Source organism: Ranitomeya variabilis, chromosome 6 (assembly GCF_051348905.1).
Source record: "Ranitomeya variabilis isolate aRanVar5 chromosome 6, aRanVar5.hap1, whole genome shotgun sequence".
Classification (NCBI taxonomy): Eukaryota; Metazoa; Chordata; class Amphibia; order Anura; family Dendrobatidae; genus Ranitomeya; species Ranitomeya variabilis.
Window position 1 is genome coordinate 443,912,650 of NC_135237.1, and position 27,450 is coordinate 443,940,099.

At 43.4% G+C, this 27,450-nt stretch overlaps 1 protein-coding gene across 3 annotated transcripts in view; it reads left to right on the forward strand.

Moving 5' to 3' along the window:
• Window positions 1-27,450, forward strand: part of MAPRE2 (microtubule associated protein RP/EB family member 2) — a 197,165-nt gene that overhangs the window by 150,121 nt on the left and 19,594 nt on the right. For all 3 annotated transcript variants that reach the window (XM_077270453.1, XM_077270454.1, XM_077270452.1), the window contains one exon: window positions 11,183-11,396. In XM_077270453.1, coding sequence (XP_077126568.1) covers window positions 11,183-11,396 — 214 coding nt within the window. The remainder of the gene's footprint in view (window positions 1-11,182; window positions 11,397-27,450) is intronic.

Genomic DNA, 27,450 nt, shown 5'->3' on the forward strand with positions numbered 1-27,450 from the left:
TGAAATTCTTCAGCAAATATTAGCACCAGTCGTATGGATGAGATTTAAACAGCTTTTTCCTGAGGGGTAATTGATGCTTTGGTGCAGATTTTATTGTCTGCATCATGTCAAATACAGTTATGGATCTCCAGCTGTGAGATCTCACCCCTTTAAATGTGGACGGGTGAAATTCATAATGAATTGGCCGCAACTTCACAGCAAAATCCGCTTGTTATACAGATGCAAATTTTTCTGTCGCATGTGGATGTACCCATACAAACTTTTTTGTTTTTTATACAGATTAGATTTAGATTAGATTTTACAGTATAGATTTTTTGGTTTCTTTAGTAATAAAGATTGATTCTGATCAGGAGCAATCCCATGATATCTGGATGGCTGGATGAAAAGGAAAATTGTGTAAAATAACATGGGCAAGGGAGGGGGGAGTCTTCCCGTTACACATTACTGCTTGCATTAATTCATACTTCTATTGTATGCTTCTGTTTATCTTAATTTTTTTTCTATGCAAGTTTGATTGTAGAAACTACTTCTTCCTGTGATCACCTTCTTAATTTTGTATAAATAAAAAATGAAAAAAAAAATGGCATGCTTAAAAACAGGAAAATAGCGATGGGTATAGTCAGAGGCGTAGCTAGGGTTTTGGTTCAGAGGGGGCGAAGCTTCTGAGTGGGCCCCTAACAAGGTAACCTTGATTACAACTCGGTGATGCCCCCTAATAGTGGAGGAGAACCTCAGCAGATGACCGCGCTGTTACTGAAAATAATCTCTATATAACGACCAACATGGATATTACCGCCATATGGTCAGTGGTAGATACCAGTTTTACAGAACATAGATCACAGCACAGTTACAGATAATGACTTACCGCTGATGTTCTTTATGATGGAGTCGTCACTTTTCCCGTCTTTACCATCAGGCCCAGACCGACACGACAACTTCTTCCAGCCACGACTCAGCTGCAGAGACTACAACATAGACACGTTTTACTTCTCACATTCCAGCCCCATCACCATCTATTCCCAACCTGCACAAACTCCTCATCCTGCTGATACCCCAATACTGAGCCACTGCTGCCGTATGTGTCCCTATTACTGCCCCTGATACCCCAATACTGAGCCGCTGCTGCCATATGTGACCCTATTACTGCACCTGATACCCCAATACTGAGCCGCTGCTGCCGTATGTGTCCCTATTACTGCCTCTGCTGTGTGGTTCTCTGTGCCCACTAAATTCTAAAGCAACTCTCTTACAATATAGTAATGCCAGGTGCAAGTGCCCTAGAAAACAGTGCCCACATTTTGCCCCCTAGAAAGTAATATTGCCCTGTGTGATCCTTTGATAGTCACAGTAACCCGAGTTCCCCTATAACAATAAGTGCCCACTTTACATTTAATAAAGTCCCGAGTCTGCCCCCTGTACAGCTCCTCTATACACAGTATGATGCTCTCTTATACACAGTATACTGACCCCTTAGTAGCCTCCAAACTGTTTGATGGCTCCAACACTGTAATCCCCACACTGTATGATGCCCCTCTAGATAGCCTCCATATAGTATAATGCACCAGATCGTCCTCAATATAGTATAATGCACCAGATGGTCCTCAATATAGTATAATGGACCAGATAGTCCTCAATATAGTATAATGGACCAGATAGTCCTCAATATAGTATAATGGACCAGATAGTCCTCAATATAGTATAATGCACTCCCCATAGGCCTACTCTATATTGTATAATGCACCCCCCCATAGGCAGACTCTATAGCACAAGGGCAGCACCCATAGGCAGACTCTGTAGTATAAGGCAGCTCCCCATAGGCAGACCCTGTACTATTAGGCAGCACCCCCATAGGCAGACCCTGTACTATAAGGCAGCATGCCTATAGGCAGACCCTGTAGTATAAGACAGTACCCCATAGGCAGATCCTGTAGTATAAGACAATAACCCCCATAGGCAGAGCCTGTAGTATAAGGCAGACCCCCATAAGCAGAACCTGTAGTGTTAGGCAGACCCCCCCATAGGCAGACCCTGTAGTATTATTAGACCCCCATAGGCAGACCCTGTAGTATAAGGCAGACCCCCCATAGGCAGACCCCCCATAGGCAGACCCTGTAGTATAAGGCAGACCCAGCCATAGGCAGACCCTGTAGTATAAGGCAGACCCCGCACAGGCAGACCCTGTAGTATTAGGCAGACCCTGTAGTATTAGGCAGACCCCCCATAGGCAGACCCTGTAGTATAAGGCAGACCACCCCACAAGCAGACCCTGTAGTATTAGGCAGACCCCCCCCATAGGCAGACCTAATAGTATTAGGCAGACCCCCCCATCGGCCAACCCTGTAGTATTAGTAGACCCCCCATAGGCAGACCCTGTAGTATTAGGCAGACCCTGTAGTATTAGGCAGACCCCCATAGGCAGACCCTGTAGTATTAGGCAGACCCTGTAGTATTAGGCAGACCCCCATAGGCAGACCCTGTAGTATAAGGCAGACCCCCCCATCGGCAGACCCTGTAGTATTAGGCAGACCCTGAAGTATTAGGCAGACCCCCCCATAGGCAGATTCTGTAGTATAAGACAGCACCCCTTAAAAAAATAAATACTCACCTCTCTTCTTCCTGGTTCCTGCGCTGCTCTGAGCTCCCACTCGTCTCCTGACAGCGGGCGCCAGGCAGTGACTCATCGCGCCAACTGTCAGCGTCCCCGACGTCAGACGCTGACAGGGGGATGATGGATGATGGGGGAAGGAGCGCAGCGCTCCATCATTGCGGTCAGCTGTTTCGGCTAAATGCCGGTACAGCTGACCTTGCGATGACAAGCAGGGGGGCCCACTGCTGGCACTGCTCAGGGGCCCCATAGCGGCCGGCGGCAGGGCAAGGAGGTCGATTCTCCCTCCTCTGCCGCAGAAGGTAACTATCGTCGTGCTGCGCGCGCCGATACAGTTACTGTTGCGTAGCTCTGGGTGGGCCCCCTCTGAGCACCGGGGCACCCGCACCCTCTGCCCCCCTGGTAGCTACGCTACTGGGTATAGTGGGATATTGGGTGCAGTCCCCTATACACCGACCCGAGGTCTACTATATAAAACATTAAAGGAGGCAGAAAGTGTCCAAAAAAGGCGTAGCACTTTTATTGATCCATCCAAAATTGACATGGTTCAATAAAGTACTCACTTTTTTTTTGTCCAGTTTGGATTGCTGCCTGCCTTTTTCTAAGATATATACACCTTCTGGGGTGTCATTTTTCAATCCATCCGTCTATCTATGACAAGTAGGCAGGTTCACGTATCCACACATAATATGTATATACAGTATCTCACAAAAGTGAGCACATCCCTCACATTTTTGTAAATATTTTATTATATTTTTTTCATGGGACAACACTGAGGCTCTGACACTTTCATACAATGTAAAATAGTCAGTGCATAGCTTGTATAACAGTACATTTGGTGTGCCTTCCAAATAACGCAACACAGCTGTTAATGTCTGCAAAAGGCAACAAAAGTTAGCACACCCACACAAAGTGAAAATGGCCACATTGTGCCCAAAGTGTCAATATTTTGTGTGGCCACCGTTATTTTCAAGCTCTGCCTTAACTCTCTTGGGCCTGGAGTTTACTAAAGCTTCACAGTTTGCCACTGGAATCCCCTTCCATTCCTCCATGACGACATCACAGAGCTGGTGGATGTTAGAAACCTTGCGTTCCTCCACCTTCCGTTTGAGGATGCCCCACAGATGCTCAATAAGGTTTAGATTTGGAGACATTTTTGGCCCGTCCAGCACCTTTACCATCAGTTTCTTTAGCAAGGCAGTGGTCATCTAGGAGGTGTATTTGTTGTATTATCATGTTGGAATACTGCCCTGTTGCCCAGTTTCCAAAGTGAGGGTATCATGGTCTGCTTCAGCATGTCACAGTACATGTTGGCATTCATGGTTCCCTTAATGAACTGTTGCTCCCCGCAGCCGGCAGCACTCATTAAGCCCCAAACGATGACACGCTCACCATCATGCTTGACTGTAGACAAGACACACTTGTCTTTGTACTTCTCACCAGGTTGCCACCACACATGCTTGGCCCCATCTCCACCAAATAAGTTTATCTTTGTTCTAGTAGTCCATGTTGTTAGTCTGCTTATCTTCAGCAAAATGTTTGCGAGTTTTCTTGTGGATCTTTGAAAGAGGCTTCTTTCTGGGATGAAAACCAATGCAGACCAATTTGATTCAGTGTGCGGCGTATGGTCTGAGAACTGACAGGCTGACCCCACTCTTGTAACCTCTGCAGCAATGCTGGCATGATACTGAGAGCACGTGTACTCAACTTCTTTGGTCAACCATGGCGAGGCCTGTTCTGAGTGAAACCTGTCTTGTTAAACCTCTGTATGGTCTTGGCTACTGTGTTGCAGCCCGGTTTCAGGGTGTTGGCAATCTTCTTAGAGTCTAGGCCATCTTTTTGTACAGCAACATGTTGAACTTTCATAACTGACCAGTATGATTTTCACACCTTCTCCACATTCACACCTGAGACCTGGTAACAGTAATGAGTCCCATGACAACAGGGAGGGAAAATGGCGAGTTGGGCACAATTTGGCTATTTTCACTTAGGGATGTACTCACTTTTGTTGCCAGTGGCTTAGACATTAATTGCCGTGTGTTGAGTTATTTAGAGGGCACACCACATTTACCCTGATATACGATCTGTACACTGACTACTTTATACTACTGTACACTGACTATCAAGTCACTTCTACTAAGCATGGGTGGAGATGTCTGGCAGCGCAGATAACAAGGATCCACAGTATAATACATGTTTTCCTTTATAATGTCCCCCCCACACTTCCTTGCATGCATATGATAATAATAACCTGAATTTATTACAGTGCAGTTTGGTTATTCTTCTTTGGAATTGTGATGGTGTTTTGCTTATCTCCTGCTGCTTACTTTCCATATTTCTCCCTTCCTATTCAAATATATTAAAATTACAATTTTATTCTCCCGTTTTATAATTCTATAAACAGCCATAATCATCATGGTAGTGTTTCTTCATTATGACATTCTATTGCATGATATTTTTTCAACTATAATCAAAAGAAAGTGAACCTAAAGCAAAAATAACATATTAGTGAATAATGAAGATATCTGTAAGTTTCATGTCAAGATAACTGTAAAATTAAAAATGGTAGCAGTAAAAATATTTTCTGATGAGGCTTTTAAAGTCGTACTAAAGACTGAGCTAAAATGTAGCATTTGAGTGTCATGTCAGCTGTCTCCGTACTCTTAAAGGTAAAGAAAATATACAGTTTAAATATGCAGGCAAAATGAAGAAGCATTGATATTTTTCCCCCACATCATTTTTATTTACATTGCAACAAATCTGTAATGTAGAATAATATCCGTTATTTTTTACAGCAGGGGTTCACAACCTTTAGCTTGCGGGCCCATGACGCTCGGCTCAAAGGGCCCATGGTGTGCGGCTTGGCTTGAAGGGCCCATGTCGTGCGGCTCGGCTCGAAGGGCCCATGGCATGCAGCTCGGCTCGCGGGGCCCATGACGTGCGGCTTGGCTCGCGGGGCCCATGACGTGCGGCTTGACTCGCGGGGCCCATGACGTGCTGCTCGGGTCGAAGGGCCCATGACGTGCGGCTTGACTCGTGGGGCCCATGACGTGCTGCTCGGGTCGAAGGGCCCATGACGAGCGGCTCGGCTCGAAGGGCCTATGACGTGGAGCTCAGCTCGTGGGGCCCATGACGTGCGGCTCGGCTCGAAGGGCCCATGACGTGGAGCTCGGCTCGAAGGGCCCATGGCGTGTGGCTCGGCTCGTGGGGCCCATGACGTGCGGCTCGGCTCGAAGGGCCCATGACGTGGAGCTCGGCTCGAAGGGCCCATGGCGTGTGGCTCGGCTCGTGGGGCCCATGACGTGCGGCTCAGCTCGAAGGGCTGTGGGGCCCATGGCGTGTGGCTTGGCTCGAAGGGCCCTTGACGTGCGGTTCGGCTCGAAGGGCCCATGATGAGTGGCTCGACTCGAAGGGCCCATGACGTGGAGCTCGGCTCGAAGGGCCCATGGCGTGCGGCTCGGCTCGTGGGTCCCATGACGTGCGGCTCGGCTCGTGGGGCCCATGACGTGCGGCTCGGCTCGAAGGGCTGTGGGGCCCATGGCATGTGGCTTGTCTCGAAGGGCCCATGACGTGCGGCTCAGTTCGAAGGGCCCATGACGTGGAGCTCGGCTCGAAGGGCCCATGACGTGGAGCTTGGCTCGAAGGGCCCATGACGTGCGGCTCGGCTCGAACGGCCCATGACGTGGAGCTTGGCTCGAAGGGCCTATGACGCGCGGCTCGAAGGGCCCATGACGTGGAGCTTGGCTCGAAGGGCCCAGGACGTGGAGCTTGGCTCGAAGGGCCCATGACGTGCGGCTCGGCTCAAAGGGCCCATGGCGTGGGGCGACAGTCTACCACCTTGGTGAATTAACTAGCACCAAGTTTAGCAAACTACTGTGAAGAGCAGGTCTCCAGATAGTGAATTTTGTGAGTAGTCCTCCACAGAAGAGCAGATGTGCATATACTGGTGGGAAGAGGAAGGTAAATCTAGTAAATTGGAGACAGGATGATACTGCCAGTTAGAGGGAAGCTGGGGGAAATAGTATGGTGAATGTTCTTTACGCGAGTACAATGAGAATGCCTGGATGTACATATACTGCCTATAAGGTGAGGGAGGCACAAGGTTTCAGTGTGCTTTCTGTGGGAAGCTATGGCTGTCATATTGGAACACTGGGTCTCTTGGTGTCACTATTGTGTATAATTAAACAATATATGAAGAAATCCTCTCAATAAGATCACCTATGTCCCCCCTTCCTCAGTCTAACAAACCTGTGTCTGGCTGTAGGACTACTGACTGCAGCAGGAGCACCCCCCCCCCCCAACAAAAACTAGAACATAGAAACAAATTAAAAGGCTTGTCCAGTACCTTAAGCTGTATCTGTAACCATCCTTGACAACTAAGCATTTTTCAAATTGACACTTGTATGAAATTCCCTACCATTCCCTTGCTAGCCTCACTTTTTTTTCCACTATCGATGACCTTTTGTTTGAAACTCCCAGAATGCATAGGGGAGTCATAAACCGAATACCATCACTGACATTGGCTCATTGGGTTGTTCCTGTAATCCTGCCCTTTTCAGCACCTTGAAGCAGTATATCGTTAGTGACAGGGCTGGTCTGTCCTGCTCTCCTTACTGCTCCGCGTGTCCTCTCTTGTCAGTGTTCTATTAGTGTGTCCTGCATAGACGTCTATCTGAGCGCCAGCAAGTAAAGAGAGCACCATCCTGCTAGCACTCCAAGACGACTGAACGTGAATTTCTCAAAATTGATGCAGTAAAAGCAGGATAAAAGGACTAGCGTAAAGATGAGGAATGCCTGGAGGAGTGTGACAAAGCAGCTTTAAAACTGCGTATTTTATAATTCGTTCCATGTATGAAGTGGTTAGTTCTATCTAAAAGTAATCACACGAAGGGCAACTGGTAAACGAATGATGGGGTTTTAGGCCCCCAAAGTTCATTAGTGTGCGCGGACCCTCACAGTGCAGTGGTGTGGTGCACTGATGGAGGGATGTGACCGGGCCTGTCCATCAGCTGCCTCCAGTAACACGGAGTACAGGATTAGAAACTAGTGCATGCACAGTGCCAGCATTGTTCATTGGGGACCTCTGACCCACAGGTCTCATCACATTCCCGCCAATCGGCTGCCATGTTTCGGACTAGAGCACTGCAGTTTTAGGTGTTGGCATTTTTTATATGAGGAGATGGGAGTTCCTGGGTTAATTGCATTAGATGTATATTTCATGGACATTTTGTACAAGTTATCATAAAGTGGCTAACCCATTACACGCTGGTTATGAAACAGAGGTGTGCAAAGACAGTGCATCACAGCTTGTTTGTGTGGATCTGGATAGCCACAGACTGGTCAACGTGACAATTCTGATCTCTGTCCACTGCCAAAAATGCCTGACATAGACACTCGAGTATAATGACTGGACCACAAATCAATGGAAGCAGGTGGCCTGATCGAACAAAATCCCGTTTTGGATAGCCATATGTGGTCATCTATTTGGAGAAGAAAGAGCTCCAGGCTGCACGTTCAGAAATAAAGCAAGCTGGTGGAAATGGTTTGATGCTCGATGAAATGTTCTGCTGAGAGACTTTGGGTCATGGCATTGACGTGGATGTTACTGACATGTCCAAGCTGCAGAAAACATTTCTGCAGACGTTGTATACATTTTTCAGGAATAGTTTGAGGATATGAAGAAGGTATAGGTGTGAGAAGGTCTAGATGTGGCCTCTAAATATCCCAGATGTCAATTTCATGGCACAGCTATGGCATGAGCTGAAAATAACAAGTTGGATCCATGGAGGTCGAACCTCAAAACCTAAAGGGGTCAACTACTTACTCTTGTTAGTGCAGCTTTCCTCACAACTGACCAGCACTTCTGTCCATACAATGGCTACTGGTGAATGAGCTTGTGACCAGAGCTGTCCATCACTCGTCTCCAATAGTAAAACGCATGCTCCGTCAGTAGCCATTATATGGACAGAGGTGCTGGCCAATTTGTGGAGAAAGCTGCACTAACAAGAGAAAGTGACCAATGCTTTTAAGATGTCCGTATAAATAAGACAAAGGTGGGCCAGAGAACAATTGTTTTATCAGTCAAATGACAACCATTTGTTGGTAGTAAAAAAATTAAATAAATGCATCTCTGACTGCTTTGTCCGTGATGAATTTTTTTGACCAGTGATTCTGATGAACCAACACCATTCAGCATGTCCGATTGGTCTTTTGAGCGATGACAAATATTCATCAGTCAGCCATCGGGTGAAACAAACAATCATTTGCTTCACCTAAGTAGCTAACAATCATTCGCTATGGTCAAAATTGGCCTTTTCAGCTGACTTGTAACTGCTATATATTGGGGCTTTTACAGCACGTAGACAATCTACTGCTAATGATACTACTGGAAAACTTCAAAAGGCTTAGGAGTCCATGTTTTCATGAGTCAGTACTGTTTTAACAGCATGTTCAGGGTCTGCACAATGATTTTACAGGGTATGTAAAAAGAGAAGACACAGTAGTTTGACAATAAATGTCTTCACCCAACCACTAAACCATAAGTGGAGAAAAAGTTTTGGTGTTATCATTCATATTCTCTGAAAAAGGGCCACGAAAGCAAAAATTCTGCCGGGGTATGTAAACTTTTGAGCACAACTGTATATAGTAAATGCACCCATGTAACGTTACACTCTGAATAGGTTCCCATCCACCAGTATTCCAAAAATATACTGGCTGGAGATTACTGTAGATATGTTATCACTTATTAACATGACTCTCCTAATCTAAGCTCTCACAAGATAAGCGGTAGTGTTTTGTCTACTGACTCCCATGGTTCAGTGGTTATGTTCTGGGTTATTCTAGTGCTGCAGATTAGAATATCATTTGCTTGTACAAATATCTGTAGAATGGAAGCATACATTAAACATTATTTCAGATGTAATTTTCTATTTTCCAAGGTGTCTACACTGTAGAAGAGGGGAAATTGACACCTCATGTTGTGCTCCATCACCCTTTTGGGTTGTATGGGTCTCATTGCATAGTTATGTGGCCAGAAAGGGATATTCACAAATGCCAAACAGGGTCAGAAAACCATATTCTATGATGTCTCACTTACTTGCTGCAGTTTTGATTCACTGATTACTCTGCTGCAGATCTCTGAATGCTTAGCTCTGTTTAACCCCACCCATATCACTGATTGGCAGCTTTATGTGTACACTATAAGTTGACAAAAAGCTCATAATAGGTGGTGGGGGCAGGGATATACAGAGCTCATGAATATGGAGGACTACACAGCACAAGACAACTAGTCCTGCTGATAAAACACTGTATTGAAACTACAACAAGCAGCTCAGTAAGTGAAACATCACTGAAATCAGAGCCTCTGAGATCATGTCAAAAATCTGCTGACATTTCTTTTAATTAAAAAAAAAAAAACAAGAAGCACGTAGGACAACAGTAGTAGCCAAGGTTTCATCATCCAAAAATGTGAATAATACATAGTAATTTTTATTAACATTTTTATAAATACTATTTTATATGCTACAGTAATTATTATTAATGACTGTATCACAAATGCTGCCAACCAGCTCAATTTAGTTTCTCATATTTTAGATGGTTGTAATGGAAATAAAGTAGCAATGCTTCAGAAAATGTAACAATTAGAGTGACCTATATATATGTATATGGTTAACTGACAGACTGACAGAAATAATTAGTGCCTGTTCCCCAATGCTAATATGTATTACCCTATATGTAGTGTACAGATGAGTGACCTGTCCAATACAGGTATGGATATATCAAAGTGTTATATAGGAAGAGCGTATATAAGGATAGGTAACCTGTCCAATATAAGATTAGATTTATCAATAAATTGTGTAGCAATAACTCCAGTCATCAAGTTTTCACTACTAAACTTAGGTCAGGCTAACTTACCCACAACAGATTGCATTGGGAATGCTATATTGCGTATAGGATATGAATTATGATATATAGAAGGTGAGGCTGTGATGCGCACCTCCACAAATTGAAGAATGGAGCTAAAATGGGCAATTAGAATATGAGCCCCCGACATGTTTCACTGTAGGAATGGCGTTATAAGGAGGATCTAGGGCTAATGGCTATAATGAGAACTCCTGTATTTCATAATATATTTTTGTGCATGTGATATGTTATACATTTTTTTCTGTGTTTGTTTTGGGGGCAGTTTTTTTTTTTTAGTTTGTTTAATGCTTATATTTTATGACAAATGCAGGTCAGTTTTTCTGTTTTACGCTCAATGTAGAATTGCTGCAGATTATCCTCAATGTAAATCGGCATCAGTTTACAGTTCAGTGCATGTGGATTAGGTGTTAAAACCCCCATATATAAATATGTAGCAACTAAAAACAAAACTGTTTGTGGAGTTGAAGGCATGCCATGTAGTTTTGAACCCACAATTTGTTACTCCTGTGATTGACAGGGTATAGTCTGCTACCAAATCCATCAGATTTTGGTGCCGATTTGATATGGATTTGCAGTTAATGTTTGCAGCGTGGGGTTGTATATTTATTTTATTGTTGCTCCTGTACTATATTTAATTCACTTGTTACTTTTTAGGTCATACCTGTAGAAAAGCTGGTCAAAGGGCGATTCCAAGACAACTTGGATTTTATTCAATGGTTTAAGAAATTCTTTGATGCGAACTATGATGGTAAAGAATATGATCCAATGGAAGCCAGACAAGGACAGGATGCCCTGCCACCCCCAGACCCTGGTGAACAGATCTTCAACCTGCCAAAAAAGTCTCATCATGCCAACTCCCCCACAGCAGGTACGACCTAGATCAAAAGAGGCAAACCACATTGTTTTTCTAGCTAATCATTTATAGCTAACTTTTATGCATATGATCAAAGAGATGATGGTTTTATATAAATGTGTGTACAGGGAATTATAAATAGGTAATAGTACATGGACACTTTTTGGCACGGAGCTGAATCTTACTTCAGGAATGGTTTTCTGTGCCCTTGGAAAGTGAATTTGCCTGTGATTGGTAATGCCTGAAGAATGTGCGTTGCTCTGAGCATCATTCCTCGCAGGATTGGGGTTCATTTTCAGCATCCCCTTGCGGCATTGTCATGTCATGATGTATATAATATGCACTTCCTCGGGGTCTAGGTGACCTTATCTGACCCCTGTTCAGACTCATAAAATTTAATCTGAAACAATACTGGAATTCAGTCACTCTTGTTTTCTTCTCTGACATCTGAGGCTACATATCTGTGTCTCCTGAGTTTCTATCTCTTCTTTATACGATTGTCTGACAGATAAACCATGGAGTCATTACAAAATCCGTTTTAACAAATTACAGCCATTTGATGTTCAAAAGAAAAATTTCTCTTTTATCCCTTGTTTGGAGGAAAACATTTTAGTGATGTAGGGCGATGCTGCATTTAAAAACAAAAAATAAATATATGTATATATACATCAATTTTTACTATAATTATGGTGTTTTATACTCCTTAAATTATTATTAACTGAGGTCAGTAGTGTCTCAAAGTAATTTGTCTTTACCACAATCTGTATACTTTCCTAATCTTCATTATGACGTCAGACTTTTTTTTAAATTGCCTGTATGACCAGATAGTTTTCAATATTTTTGGTTTATGCAAAACAGGTAGTTTCTATAAAATTGTTAAAATTACCTTCGGCTCCTTTCACATTGCAATTTTGGCCACTTTGGTGAGTCCCGTCAGGGCTTGCATTCATTGCCTATAATGGTTCTGACAGTCCACGTGTGCTCTGACATGTGTCATTGTCAGTCGTGTCCACCCACTGTAGGCGGACACTCAGACGCCTAGTAGTTGTACAGTACGGCCGGGGCCACACTTGCGAGTGCAATGCGAGAAACTCGTGCCCACAATACCCGGCACTGCCGCCGACACTCAAGAATGGAGTATGCAGCTGCATGTATTTCTATGTAGCTGAACGTTCCGGTCCCAAATGCCGGCGGCAGTGCCGGGTATTGATGCGAGAGACTCGTGTGAGTTTCTCGCAATGCACTCTCAAGTGTGACCCCGGCCTACGTCTGAGTGTCCACCTTCAACAGGTGTATGCGCCTGAAAATGATACATGTGGACTCTGCCAGCACTATGACCCCCGTCGGTGCATACACCCCAATCCCGTTTTGTGGGGAGTATGGACGCAATCCCCAATGGGACCAACGAACGTAGGCAGAAATGTAATGTGAAAGGAGCCTTAGGCCTTATTCAGATCTCCATTTTCTATCTCACATAAGACTGAGGTCAGATATTCAGTACTGTGTCAGTTTTTACCACCAGTGTCTCACCAGTGCTTTACTCATATGTAAAAATGAAAACCAATACCTGCAAAGCTTCTCCATCTGCCCATTGCAGCGCTAAAAATGGGCAGCACATGAGTAGCATTTGTGTGCCGTCTACGATCCTCACGAACCCATGAGCTTGTATGGGTGATTTTGATCTGTGATTACGTATCACGGACTGAAATTGGCATACACATGACAAGAATTTTCTGTACGGTCTTTTTCCTTGTTGGCTGCAGCCATGCGCTCTTTTGCTGTGTTCGCAACTTCTTGCCCTGCAGGAATATAACATCTTTGTCAATTTGCATAATTATGGGACGGGATCCACATGAGTTTCTTTACTGGCTTTACTCTTTGCCTCGAACAGTTTTTATCAGGACATGTTGGCCCCAATTCAGCAAGCTGTTCATGCCGGTCTTGATGAGGGAACATGGTGGAGTGAGATGCCCCTGATTCATTAAAAGAAGAACTCTTAATGAATTAGGAGGGTCTTAAAAGTGGCATGTGGAGTAAGATGTATGGCGAATGTCACAGCTCGTCATGTATCAGACAAACTGGTGTCACCTATCATGCCCATTTTGATGGAGCTGGCCAAAAGTGGCATGAAAATACCAAAAGTCACAAGATTTTTTGCCAAACTCTCATGTTGTACTTGTTCTGCTTCAGGCTGCGGTCACACTAGCAGTATTTGGTCAGTATTTTACATCAGTATTTCTAAGCCCAAACCAGGAGTGGGTGATAAATACAGAAGTGGTGCATATGTTTCTATTATACTTTTCCTCTAATTGTTCCACTCCTGGTTTTGGCTTACAAATACTGAGGTAAAAACTGACAAATACTGCTAGTGTGACGGCAGCCTAATACTTTATGGTTTTACTCCAAGGCTATAATTGTGCATTCGATAGTTGATGGTTCATTGTTTTTCCAAATGGGAGACACGTTTTTTGTAAAACAGAACGGGCTGCGGGAGTCAGTGCTGGTGGGAAATAATAGACACATACCTTCGTGTCTGAGGTAATGAACACTTTCAGTAGAAGAAGCATGCAGTCATGTGAACTGGAACATGTCCAGATACAAAGTGCCTGTCCCACAGCAGCTATTGCATTCCTCTATGTGAACCATGACTGACCACAGTGGATAGGATCTGTATAGTGCAGCAGGAAATGACCATTGTGTATGTGCACAGAGATGGAGAACAGATGATCAGATGGAACGACCAAAAGCGATATCAAAGCCATAATGCACATCTAGCAGTTCTCTAATGCTGAGCTCTGTGTAATCCCATCCCCACCACTGATTAGCAACTTTCTGTGTACACTGTGCATAGGCAGAAAGCTGCCAAACAGTGGTGGGGGCGAGATTATACAGAGCTCATGAATGTGGAGGTTTACATTGGAGCAACTTTAATCTGGAATCTGAGTCTCTGCCACTACATTATGATGCTTTCAGATCAGGTGGCAAAACCTGGTGAGAGATTCCATTTAAATAGCAGTACTGAAATGCAAACACATATTTAGTAAAAGACAAGCTCAGAACAGTTCAGTAGTGTTAATGTCATTACAGACATGACGTTGGTGCATCCTATAGCGCTGCACAGAGGCCCAGTAGGTTAAGGATCTGGCTGCCATCTTTAAAGCAGCACTTAGTGTCTATCAGATTGTGTGTAAGAGACTGAGGTAATAGACCTTACAGCTCCCATTACTGCTGGATTCTTAGGGAGCGATAAGGAGATGCTCGATTATGAGCTATCATAGCCATTGGCACATTTACTATTCGTGCACGGGGGCTTTTTGCTATCTGTGTCTTCTGATTATTATAGGTTTGTAGATGAATCTGTTTTATAAGGAGGAACTTTATTAGGTCACATCTTGTATTTGTGAAGCTTTTTTTTGTAAAATATTGATATTCTGAAAATACATGGAACTCCATATATATGCTGATGGATAGGAGGTGTTCATTAGCTGCCGTCTAGAATTTGCAATTGGAAGTGAAAATAACATACTGTTGTCAAACAGTTTTTAGTCATTGATGTTTTGGAAGAAAGTGGCTAAAATTGGGAGTAATTCTTCTGAAGTACAACTGTTACTAAAGCGCAGATAATGCCATTCTTAAATATGTTCAATTCTATAGCTCACAAAACCTCTCCAGGGAAAATTTATCAGGTAAAAAGAGATAAAAGTATACCCCTGTGTCACATATATATCTAATTAGAAAAAGTGAAGCCTTTTCTCTCCAATTTAGTAATAAAAGCACTGTCCCTTTTAGAGCGAGAGACTGAAGTTGGTTCTCCAATGTCTCACTGTCTTGACAGCTGTATGAGCCTTCCTACATCAGAGCTGGGAGATACCACTGCCCTGTAGGAGAGGGGGGTGTGAAGCCAATGCTGATTGACCTCAGAGCTGGGAGATACCACTGCCCTATAGGAGAGGGGGGTGTGAAGCCAATGCTTATTGACCTCAGAGCTGGGAGATACCACTGCCCTATAGGAGAGGGGGGGGGTGAAGCCAATGCTGATTGACCTCAGAGCTGGGAGATACCACTGCCCTGTAGGAGAGGGGGGTGTGAAGCCAATGCTTATTGACCTCAGAGCTGGGAGATACCACTGCCCTATAGGAGAGGGGGGTGTGAAGCCAATGCTGATTGACCTCAGAGCTGGGAGATACCACTGCCCTATAGGAGAGGGGGGTGTGAAGCCAATGCTGATTGACCTCAGAGCTGGGAGATACCACTGCCCTATAGGAGAGGGGGGTGTGAAGCCAATGCTGATTGACCTCAGAGCTGGGAGATACCACTGCCCTATAGGAGAGGGGGGTGTGAAGCCAATGCTTATTGACCTCAGAGCTGGGAGATACCACTGCCCTGTAGGAGAGGGGTGTGAAGCCAATGCTGATTGACCTCAGGGCTTGCGTGACATAATAATGTTACATGAGCACTAGGACAGCGAGTGTCAACACTGGGGGTACGTATAGGAGTTATTATTTTACTCTGGGGTAAATGTAGGTAATCAGAGGGGGGTTGTCCAAGAAGTGTAGTCTTTAGGGATAAGTAATTACTGTATACTCTATGATGGAGTGAATATGCAGGCTTATATTCAGTCCCCCACAAATGATGAACTTCAGTGATTTAATTTGGTTTATTTACAGCTTTCCTTTTTAACTAAAAATTGACTTGGACAGATGGCAACCTGTGATGGATGGCAAGTCATTTACCTGACATTCCAAATTTTGCTCTGCAGAGACCCCTACTGGTGCCTTCTCTGTATTACACAGCCCTTACAATCACGGCTTAGAATTACTATTTATTTTCCACTCTCTGAATAGTACAAATGTCTTCCACATATCACCTAAGACAATCCCTGACTTAATAGAAAGCCAATAAACCTGTCATTGTGGGGTTTTTTTTGATTATGAAAAAACATCAATCGGAGGCACAGACGGCAGATCTCATACTGTTGTCCTTGAAGACAAAGCCCACACTGTTCCTTCTACCTTATTTAAGCAGTATGAATACAGGGCAGGTAGTTTTTTTATCTTCACGAAGTTTAACATCACATTTTAGGATGTTCACAGAGATATGTATGATCCTCTGCACCAGCTGGGATCTGGCAGATGGCCCATCGGCTTGTGAACAGTGTCCTCCGGTCACTGGAACTTGTCTAATGACGGGTCACTGTCTCACAGGGGTCTTCTTCATAAACACTACCTGCATGTCCGTAACAGAAGACTGCACGAGCAACCAAAGGCCCCGCTGTAAGGAATAGTTGTGCTGAAACATGCTTCCCTTATTGTGCAGTGGAATTCTATCTGTTGTTCTCTTGCATCAACTGTTTTTTTTTTTTTGTTTTTTTGTTTTTTTTAGTTTTATTTTGTAATGTAGCAAAAACCCTGCAATGTCAGTGATGTGATGAGATGTCTGCTCTATACCATGTCTGATTAATAATACAGGGGGCATTACATGCAAAATTCCCATGGAGCCTACTGACTGGCACAATATACACAGGTGCTTCTCACAAAATTAGAATATCATCAAGAAGTTAATTTTTCAGTTCTTCAATACAAAAAGTGAAACTCATGTCATATAGAGTCATTACAAACAGAGTGATCTATGTCAGGTGTTTATTTCTGTTAATGTTGATGATTATGGCTTACAGCCAATGAAAGCCCAAAAGTCATTATCTCAGTAAATTAGAATACTTTATAGCACCAGCTTGAAAAATGATTTTAAAATCCGAAATGTTGGCCTACTGAAATGTATGTTCAGTAAATGCTCTCAATACTTGGTCGGGGCTCCTTTTGCATCAATTACTGCATCAATGCAGCGTGCCATGGAGGCGATCAGCCTGTGGCACTGCTGAGGTGTTATGGAAGCCCAGGTTGCTTTGATAGCAGCCTTCAGTTCATCTACATTGTTGAGTCTGTTGTCTCTCATCTTCCTGTTGACAATAGAGAATCTATGGGGTTAAGGTCAGCGGAGAGTGCTGGCCAATCAAGCACAGTGATGCTGTTGTTTTTACTGTTATTTTCCAGGCATTTTTAGGATAGATCATCAATATCGGATGGGCAGGGGGTGCGAGACCCAGCATGGCTACCATTTTCGGTGTAGGCAGCAGCTGGATGTGAACACTTGTGGAGCAGAACAGCACAAGCACCATCAAGGTTTTAATAATTGTGGATATCCAGCTCCGCAGCCACTATGGATGGAGCTGCGCTCTTTCACTCTACAACTGAACACATCCAGCCGCCATATGCATGCCACAGCTGATTCGTGGGGCTGTCTAAGGATGGGTCCGCAAAATGAGCATACTGGACAACTCCTTTAACATGCTGTCCTACTGAACCGAACAGAGTAGAACAGGGGTTGCAAAGAAATTGGGGGCATTTCAGCTTTAGGGTCTGCATTCAGAAAACTTGCTGGAATAGAGTACACAAAAAGAAACCTTAATTTTTCAATACTTGCTGCTAAAATAGTACAGTAACTACATATCTACTTAGTATGTGTGTGTTTGTGAGCACGCATTGTGTTTTAGGCTAGGGGTAAATCCTAGCTCTGCAAGCTTTGGTTAGGGCACCTGGCTAGCTCTGCATACAAGCAAGGTTTATATCAATCGGCCCACTACATATTGTAGTGGACAACCTCTTTAAAGGGAATCTGTCGCCACATTTGACCTATCTAAGCTATTATTAATTATTGTTATTATTAATTACTATTGCTCTCCTGATCTCACTGCAGAGCTGTGTGTGATTATACCTGACACATCTGTAGGTTTCGCTCAGGTTCCATCTCACAGGCAGACAGAGTTGCAATATTGTTACAATACAGCGGAGCTCAGAGAGCTGCAAAAATGTGTTTGTAATTTCTAATGTTTTGTGTTAGTTACTTGTCTCACACTGGTAACTCCTCCATCATGTACAATAGGCTCTGGAGGCAGAGTTATCTTCCAGGTACCATCCTCCCCAGAGCCTGGAAGAGGTCATTTATATAAAGTGATAAAAGATAATTTATCAACAAGACATCTGACATGAGGCATCACTTTATCAGCCTGTGTGCATATTAATAGTGTAATATAGGCATACAGTTTTTATATGAAGTAAAATGTGGTGACATATTACCTTTAAAGGGATTGTCTGAGCCATTTTTTTTCTATACTTCTAAGCATTTATTGGTAGGTAGTTGCTAAGTCTGCCCGTGACTCTGATTTTCTGCCCCTATGTGAAATATAAATTGGACTAGCTCAGCGGATTTGCACTGAGTTATGCGACAAGGACCCGGCTGTCAATCAGCGTGATGTCGGTAGTGACGCCCCTTCGATGGAGTATAAGAGAAGGAACTAGTCTGTCAATGTGATGTCACAGGAAGTGTGAGAATTGCCGCCAGGAGTGGTGCACAGCAGATCAGTTAGCGGCTACCCACCAATAAGTGCTTAGTCACATGCAAGAAAAAAAGTTCCTGATAACGCCTTTAAGTTTTTTTTTTTTTTTTTTAATAAAGATCTTTAGGCTGTTTGAAGAGAGAAAAAAAAACACCCTGGTGGATAAACTTAAATACCGCACATTTTTTAAAATTGGGTTAATGAAACTCCAAATCTTAAAGGGAGACTGTTACCATAGCAATTTATTCTGATGCTGTATAATTCAGTCAAATTAACATCTGCGATTCCTGAATCATTAATATCGTTAGCATGTTAAACGCCAATACGAATTATATGCTCTATTTTCCTCCTTATCCGGATGGATCAGAGTCCTCTGCTGACCAGCTGAAATCAGGCTTTCTGCAGGCCCATGCTGCACAATATGTGAGCTGCTGAGAGCTGTAGTCCTATGTAAATGTGACTGAAGCAGTGCAGTGTTACCCATATATGAAACCTCCGAATCATTAATATAAGGTCTGCCAATGTGGAATATTGAGATAATTTTAGGTATATAACAAATAGTTGTAGAATGTGTAGCATTTGCTGTGGTGTGTGACTTACCCCTGGGGGAAATATGTTAGGCTGATTACATTTATTCGCTGTCCTATCTCTTTAGGATGATCTGCCAGCTGACTGCACTAAAGGTCACATAAATGGTTTAAGCCTAAAAATGACATTTTCTCCTGCTGCCCTCATGGAGCATGAGATTCAGGGAAGATGGTGCAGTCCGTCTTCTCCTCCCCCATTTCCCCCTGAAGGTACTGAGAGTCTGATGACTCATAATAGTGTCTGGAAAATGCCACTAGATTAAGGGATTGCTAAAAATAAGCACCTACTGCTTGAAAGGGAAAAATAAGATTGGCAGAAGGCCCTACATGTTTGGGTCTCTGCTCCTCCGTGAGAACCATCTGTAACAAGGAGAGTTACCAGATCTGCTCCATTTAATCATCTTGGTAAAAAATGTTACAATGACTGAACCATCCTCCTAGACTACCATTATTGAGCCTTTTTTATTTTTTATTATGTAAAAATGTCAACGTTATCCAGTGATTTATAATATAAGGATTATTATAAGATCATCGCCATGGATCATCTTCAGCAAGTGTAGTAATAAAGGATTCTGACCGTACAGACATCATGATCTTTTATATAGTTGGATAATTGTACTTAACGTAATATGACAATCAAAATCTTATTTTATGGAGTTCTTCAGTTGTAAGACTGTGATGATGATATTACACAATGTGTTGCAGGATTAGGGCTCATTCTCACTTGCGATGAAATTGGACAAATGCAATCCGATTAAAAATTAGATTGCATTCGGACCAATGCCATTCTATCACTGTGTGTTCATTTGCATTTTTTTCCAGATCGGATCACGATCGGACTGGTAAAAAGTCGCAGCATGCTGCAATTGTAATAGGAAATCGTATTGTATCCCGCAATAGAAGTCAATGGGTGCGAGAAAAAAATCGCGCAGTACTCAGACCATGCGAGTGCTGTCTGATTTTTTTTACACACAGATCTCCTTGGAAAAGCTGGCAATTCATGTGCCTCGTACAGCAGTAAAATCACACTGACTGGTTTGAATAGATACCGTATATAAACTTAGGATATGTAGATATATAGATGTCAGTGACACAAACAAAAAATAAAAAATATATATGTGTATATGTATATATATATATATATATATATATATATATATATATATATATATATATATATATATATATATATATATATATATATATATATATATATATATATATATATATATTATATACACTCACTGGCCACTTTATTAGGTACACCTGTCCAACTTCTTGTTAACACTTAATTTCTAATCAGCCAATCACATGGCGGCAACTCAGTGCATTTAGGCATGTAGACATGGTCAAGACAATCTCCTGCAGTTCAAACCGAGCATCAGTATGGGGAAGAAAGGTGATTTGAGTGCCTTTGAACGTGGCATGGTTGTTGGTGCCAGAAGGGCTGGTCTGAGTATTTCAGAAACTGCTGATCTACTGGGATTTTCACGCACAACCATCTCTAGGGTTTACAGAGAATGGTCCGAAAAAGAAAAAAAATCCAGTGAGCGGCAGTTCTGTGGGCGGAAATGCCTTGTTGATGCCAGAGGTCAGAGGAGAATGGGCAGACTGGTTCGAGCTGATAGAAAGGCAACAGTGACTCAAATCGCCACCCGTTACAACCAAGGTAGGCCTAAGAGCATCTCTGAACGCACAGTGCGTCGAACTTTGAGGCAGATGGGCTACAGCAGCAGAAGACCACACCGGGTACCACTCCTTTCAGCTAAGAACAGGAAACTGAGGCTACAATTTGTACAAGCTCATCGAAATTGGACAGTAGAAGATTGGAAAAACGTTGCTTGGTCTGATGAGTCTCGATTTCTGCTGCGACATTCGGATGGTAGGGTCAGAATTTGGCGTAAACAACATGAAAGCATGGATCCATCCTGCCTTGTATGGAGCATCTTTGGGATGTGCAGCCGACAAATCTGCGGCAACTGTGTGATGCCATCATGTCAATATGGACCAAAATCTCTGAGGAATGCTTCCAGCACCTTGTTGAATCTATGCCACGAAGAATTGAGGCAGTTCTGAAGGCAAAAGGGGTCCAACCCGTTACTAGCATGGTGTACCTAATAAAGTGGCCGGTGAGTGTATATATATACATACATATACACAGTACAGACCAAAAGTTTGGGCACACCTTTTCATTTAAAGATTTTTCTGTGTTTTCATGACTATGAAAATTGTACATTCACACTGAAGGCATCAAAACTATGAATTAACACATGTGGAATTATATACTTAACAAAAAAGTGTGAAACAACTGGAATTATGTCTTATATTCTAGGTTCTTCAAAGTAGCCACCTTTTGCTTTGATGACTGCTTTGCACACTCTTGGCATTCTCTTGATGAGCTTCAAGAAGTAGTCACCGGGAATGGTCTTCCAACAATCTTGAAGGAGTTCCCAGAGATGCTTAGCACTTGTTGGCCCTTTTGCCTTCACTCTGCGTTCCAGCTCACCCCAAACCATCTCGATTGGGTTCAGGTCTGGTGACTGTGGAGGCCAGGTCATCTGGCGTAGCACCCCGTCACTCTCCTTCTTGGTCAAATAGCCCTTACACAGCCTGGAGGTGTGTTTGGGGTCATTGTCCTGTTGAAAAATATATGATGGTCCAACTAAACGCAAACCATATGATGGTCCAACTAAACACAAACCGGATGGAATAGCATGCCGCTTCAAGAGTCCATCCGTTCACCTTTTCTATGTCGCACAAAGACACGGTGGTTGGAAACAAAGATCTCAAATTTGGACTGATCAGACCAAAGCACAGATTTCCACTGGTCTAATGTCCATTCCTTGTGTTTTTTAGCCCAAACAAGTCTCTTCTGCTTGTTGCCTGTCCTTAGCAGTGGTTTCCTAGCAGCTATTTTACCATGAAGGCCTGCTGCACAAAGTCTCCTCTTAACAGTTGTTGTAGAGATGTGTCTGCTGCTAGAACTCTGTGTGGCATTGACCTGGTCTCTAATCTGAGCTGCTGTTAACCTGTGATATCTAAGGCTGGTGACTCGGATAAACTTATCCTCAGAAGCAGAGGTGACTCTTGGTCTTCCTTTCCTGGGGCGGTCCTCATGTGAGCCAGTTTCTTTGTAGCGCTTGATGGTTATTGCCACTGCACTTGGGGACACTTGCAAAGTTTTCCCAATTTTTCGGACTGACTGACCTTCATTTCTTAAAGTAATGATGGCCACTTGTTTTTCTTTACTTAGCTGCTTTTTTTCTTGCCATAATACAAATTCTAACAGTCTATTCAGTAGGACTATCAGCTGTGTATCCACCAGACTTCTGCACAACACAACTGATGGTCCCAGCACCTTTTATAAGGCAAGAAATCCCACTTATTAAGCCTGACAGGGCACACCTGTGAAGTGAAAACCATTCCCAGTGACTACCTCTTGAAGCTCATCAAGAGAATGCCAAGGGTGTGCAAAGCAGTCATCAAAGAAAAAGGTGGCTACTTTGAAGAACCTAGAATATAAGACATAATTTCAGTTGTTTCACACTTTTTTGTTAAGTATATAATTCCACATGTGTTAATTCATAGTTTTGATGCCTTCGGTGTGAATGTACAATTTTCATAGTCATGAAAATGCAGAAAAATCTTTAAATGAGCTGTGTCCAAACTTTTGGTCTGTACTGTATATGTATGTGTGTATGTATATGTGCGTGTGTGTATATATATATATATATGTGTATGTATGTATATATATATATGTGTATGTATGTGTGTATATATATATATATATATATATATATATATATATATATATACATATATATATATATATATATATATATATATATATATATATATATATATATATATATATATATATTATATACACACACATACTAGATGGTAGCCTGATTCTAACGCACCAGGTATTCTAGAATATGTATGTAGTTTATTTATGAAGATTTTAGAATAATGCATTGAATACACAGGATTCGGCCGGCTGCAACTAATTAGCGAAGCGTGGTTCAAATCCCGCCCCAATTCGCGGCCGGACTGCGCCTGTCGCTGATTGTTCGCGGCTGGCCACGTAGTATATAGCACAGCCACATAGTATATAACAGCCCACGTAGTAAATAGCACAGCCACGTAGTAAATAGCACAGCCACGAAGTATATTGCACAGCCACGAAGTATATTGCACAGCCACGTGGTATATACCACAGCCACGTAGTATATACCACAGCCACGTAGTATATACCACAGCCACGTAGTATATACCACAGCCACGTAGTATATACCACAGCCCACGGAGTATATAACACAGCCCACGGAGTATATAGCACAGCCATGTAGTATATAGCACAGCCCACGGAGTGTATAACAGCCCACGCACGCCGTATATAACACAGCCCACGTAGTGTATAACACAGCCCACGTAGTATACTGTATTGCACAGCCCACGTAGTATATAGCAATGTGGGCATCATATCCCTGTTAAAAAAAAAATAAAAAAAAATAAAAAAAGAATTAAAATAAAAAATAGTTATATACTCACCTTCTGTTGGCCCCCGGTTCCAGGCGAAGCGTTTACTGATGCTCCTCGCTCGCTCCGGTCCCAAGAGTGCATTGCGGTCTCGCGAGATGATGTAGAGGTCTCGCAAGACCGCTACGTCATCATCTCGCAAGATCGCAATGCATGGAGCGGTCACCGGGGTGTCGCGAGGAGCGGGAAAGGCCGGTTCTGGATCCGAGGGGCCGACGGACGGTGAGTATATAACTATTTATAATTTTTTAATTATTTTTAACATTAGATCTTTTTACTATTGATGCTGCATAGGCAGCATCAATAGTAAAAAGTTGGTCACACAGGGTTAATTGCAGCGTTAACGGACTGCGTTACACCGCAGCATAACGCGGTCCGTTAATGCTCCCATTAACCCTGTGTGAGTGCTGACTGGAGGGGAGTATGGAGCGGGCACTGACTGCGGGGAGTAAGGAGCTGCCATTTTGCCACCGGACTGTGCCCGTCGCTGATTGGTCGTGGCTGTTTTGCCGCGACCAATCAGCGACTTGGGATTTCCGTGACAGACAGACAGAAAGACGGATGTGACCCTTATATAGTAGATATATATATATATATATATATATATATATATATATATATATATATATATATATATATATATACATACATACATACATACATACATACATACATACATACATACATACATACATACATACATACATACATACAGTGGGTACGGAAAGTATTCAGACCCCTGTAAATTTTTCACTCTGTTTCATTGCAGCCATTTGGTATATTCAAATTCAAAAAGTTCATTTTTTTTTCTCATTAATGTACACTCCCATCCCATCTTGACTGAAAAAAAAAACAAATGTAGAACATTATGTAAATTTATTAAAAAAGAAAAACTGAAATATCGCATGGTATTCAGACCCTTTGCTCAGTATTGAGTAGAAGCCCCCTTTTGAGCTAGTACAGCCATGAGTCGTCTTGGGAATGATGAAACAAGTTTTTCACACCTGGATTTGGGGATCCTCTGCCATTCTTCCTTGCAGATCCTCTCCAGTTCCGCCAGGTTGGATGGTGAACGTTGGTGGACAGCCATTTTCAGGTCTCCAGAAATGCTCCATTGGGTTTAGGTCAGGGCTCTGGCTGGGCCAGTCAAGAATGGTCACAGAGTTGTTCTGAAGCCACTCCTTTGTTATTTTAGCTGTGTTCTTGGGGTCATTGTCTTGTTGGAAGCTGAACCTTTGGCCATGTCTGAGGTCCAGAGCACTCTGGAAGAGGCTTTCATCCAGGATACTTGTCTGCATTCATGTTTCCTTCAATGACAACCGGTCGTCCTGTCCCTGCAGATGAAAAACACCCTTATAGCATGATGCTGCCAACACCATGTTTCACTGTTGGGATTGTATTGGGCAGATGATGAGCAGTGCCTGGTTTTCTCCACACATACCGCTTAGAATTATCACCAAAAAGGTCTATCTTCGTCTCATTAGACCAGAGAATCTTATTTCTCATAGTCTGGGAGTCCTTCATGTGTTTTTTAACAAACTCTATGCGGGCTTTCATATGTATTGCACTGAGGAGAGGCTTCCATTGGGCCACTCTACCATAAAGACCGACTGGTGGAGGGCTGTAGTGATAGTTGACTTTGTGGAACTTTCTCCCATACCCCTACTGCATCTCTGGAGCTCAGCCACAGTGATCTTAGAGTTCTTCTTTACCTCTCACCAAGGCTCTTCTCCCACGATTGCTCAGTTTGGCTGGACACCCACGTCTAGGAAGACTTCTGGTGGTCCCAAACTTCTTCTATTTAAGGATTATGAAGGCCACTGTGCTCTTAGGAACTTTGAGTACTGCAGAAATTCTTTTGTAACATTGGCCAGACCTGTGCCTTACCACAATCCTGTCTCTGAGCTCCTTGGCCAGTTCCTTTGACCTCATGATTCTCATTTGGTGTGACATGCACTGTGAGCTGTGAGGTCTTAAGGTACCGTCACATTAAGCGACGCTGCAGCGATAGCGACAGCGATCCCGATCGCTGCAGCGTCGCTGTTTGGTCGCTGGAGAGCTGTCACACAGACCGCTCTCCAGCGACCAACGATGCCGAGGTCCCCGGGTAACCAGGGTAAGCATCGGGTTGCTAAGCGCAGGGCCGCGCTTAGTAACCCGATGTTTACCCTGGTTACCAGCGTAAAAGTTAAAAAAACAAACAGCACATACTCACCAGCGCTTCCCCCAGCCTCTGCTTCCTGACACTGAGCTCCGGCCCTAACAGCACAGCGGTGACGTCACCGCTGTGCTTTCACTTTCAGTTTAGGGCCGGCGCTCAGTCAGTGTCAGGAAGCAGAGGCTGGGGGAAGCGCTGGTGAGTATGTGCTGTTTGTTTTTTTAACTTTTACGCTGGTAACCAGGGTAAACATCGGGTTACTAAGCGCGGCCCTGCGCTTAGTAACCCGATGTTTACCCTGGTTACCAGTGTAAAATATCGCTGGTATCCTTGCTTTTGCTGTCAAACACGGCGACCTAGCGACCAAATAAAGTGCAGACCTTCTAGCAGCGACCAGCAATTTCACAGCGGGATCCAGATCGCTGCTGCGTGTCAAATACAGCGATATCGCTATCCAGGTCGCTGCAACGTCACGGATCGCTGGCGATATCGCCTAGTGTGACGGTACCTTTATATAGACAGGTGTTTGCCTTTCCAAATCAAGTCCTATCAGTTTAATTAAACACAGCTGGACTCCAATGAAGGAGTAGATCCATCTCAGAGGATCACAAAGAAATGGACAGCATGTGACTTAAATATGAGTGTCTGAGCAAAGGGTCTGAATACTTATGACCATGTGATATTTCATTTTTTCTCTTTTATTAAATTTGCAAAAATTTCTACATTTCTGTTTCTTCAGTCTAGATGGGGTGCAGAGTGTACATTAATATGAAAATACCAAATGGCTGCAATGAAACAGAGTGAAAACTTTAAAGGGGTCTGATTACTTTCCGTACCCACTGTATGTGTGTATGTATGTATGTGTGTGTATATATATATATATATATATATGTGTGTGTATGTATGTATGTGGATATACATTCGCTGGTTGGTCTCGCCAGCTGCCTGTCATGGCTGCCGCGACCAATCCGCGACGGCCACAGTCTGATTAGTCCCTCCCTACTCCCCTGCAGTCAGTGCTCGGCGCCCGCTCCATACTCCCCGCAGTCACGGCTCACACAGGGTTAATGCCAGCGGTAACGGACCGCGTTATGCCGCGGGTAACTCACTCCGTTACCGCCGCTATTGTTATGGTTCTCAATGGCAAGAGAACATAGCCCAGCATACATAGGAACTAGCTCTTGGAAGGATGGAAACTTAAACTGACCATGAACTAAACCTGCCGCACAACTAACAGTAGCCGGGTAGCGTAGCCTGCGTTTTATCCCTAGACGCCCAGCGCCGGCCGGAGGACTAACTAATCCTGGCAGAGGAAAATATAGTCCTGGCTCACCTCTAGAGAAATTTCCCCGAAAGGCAGACAGAGGCCCCCACATATATTGGCGGTGA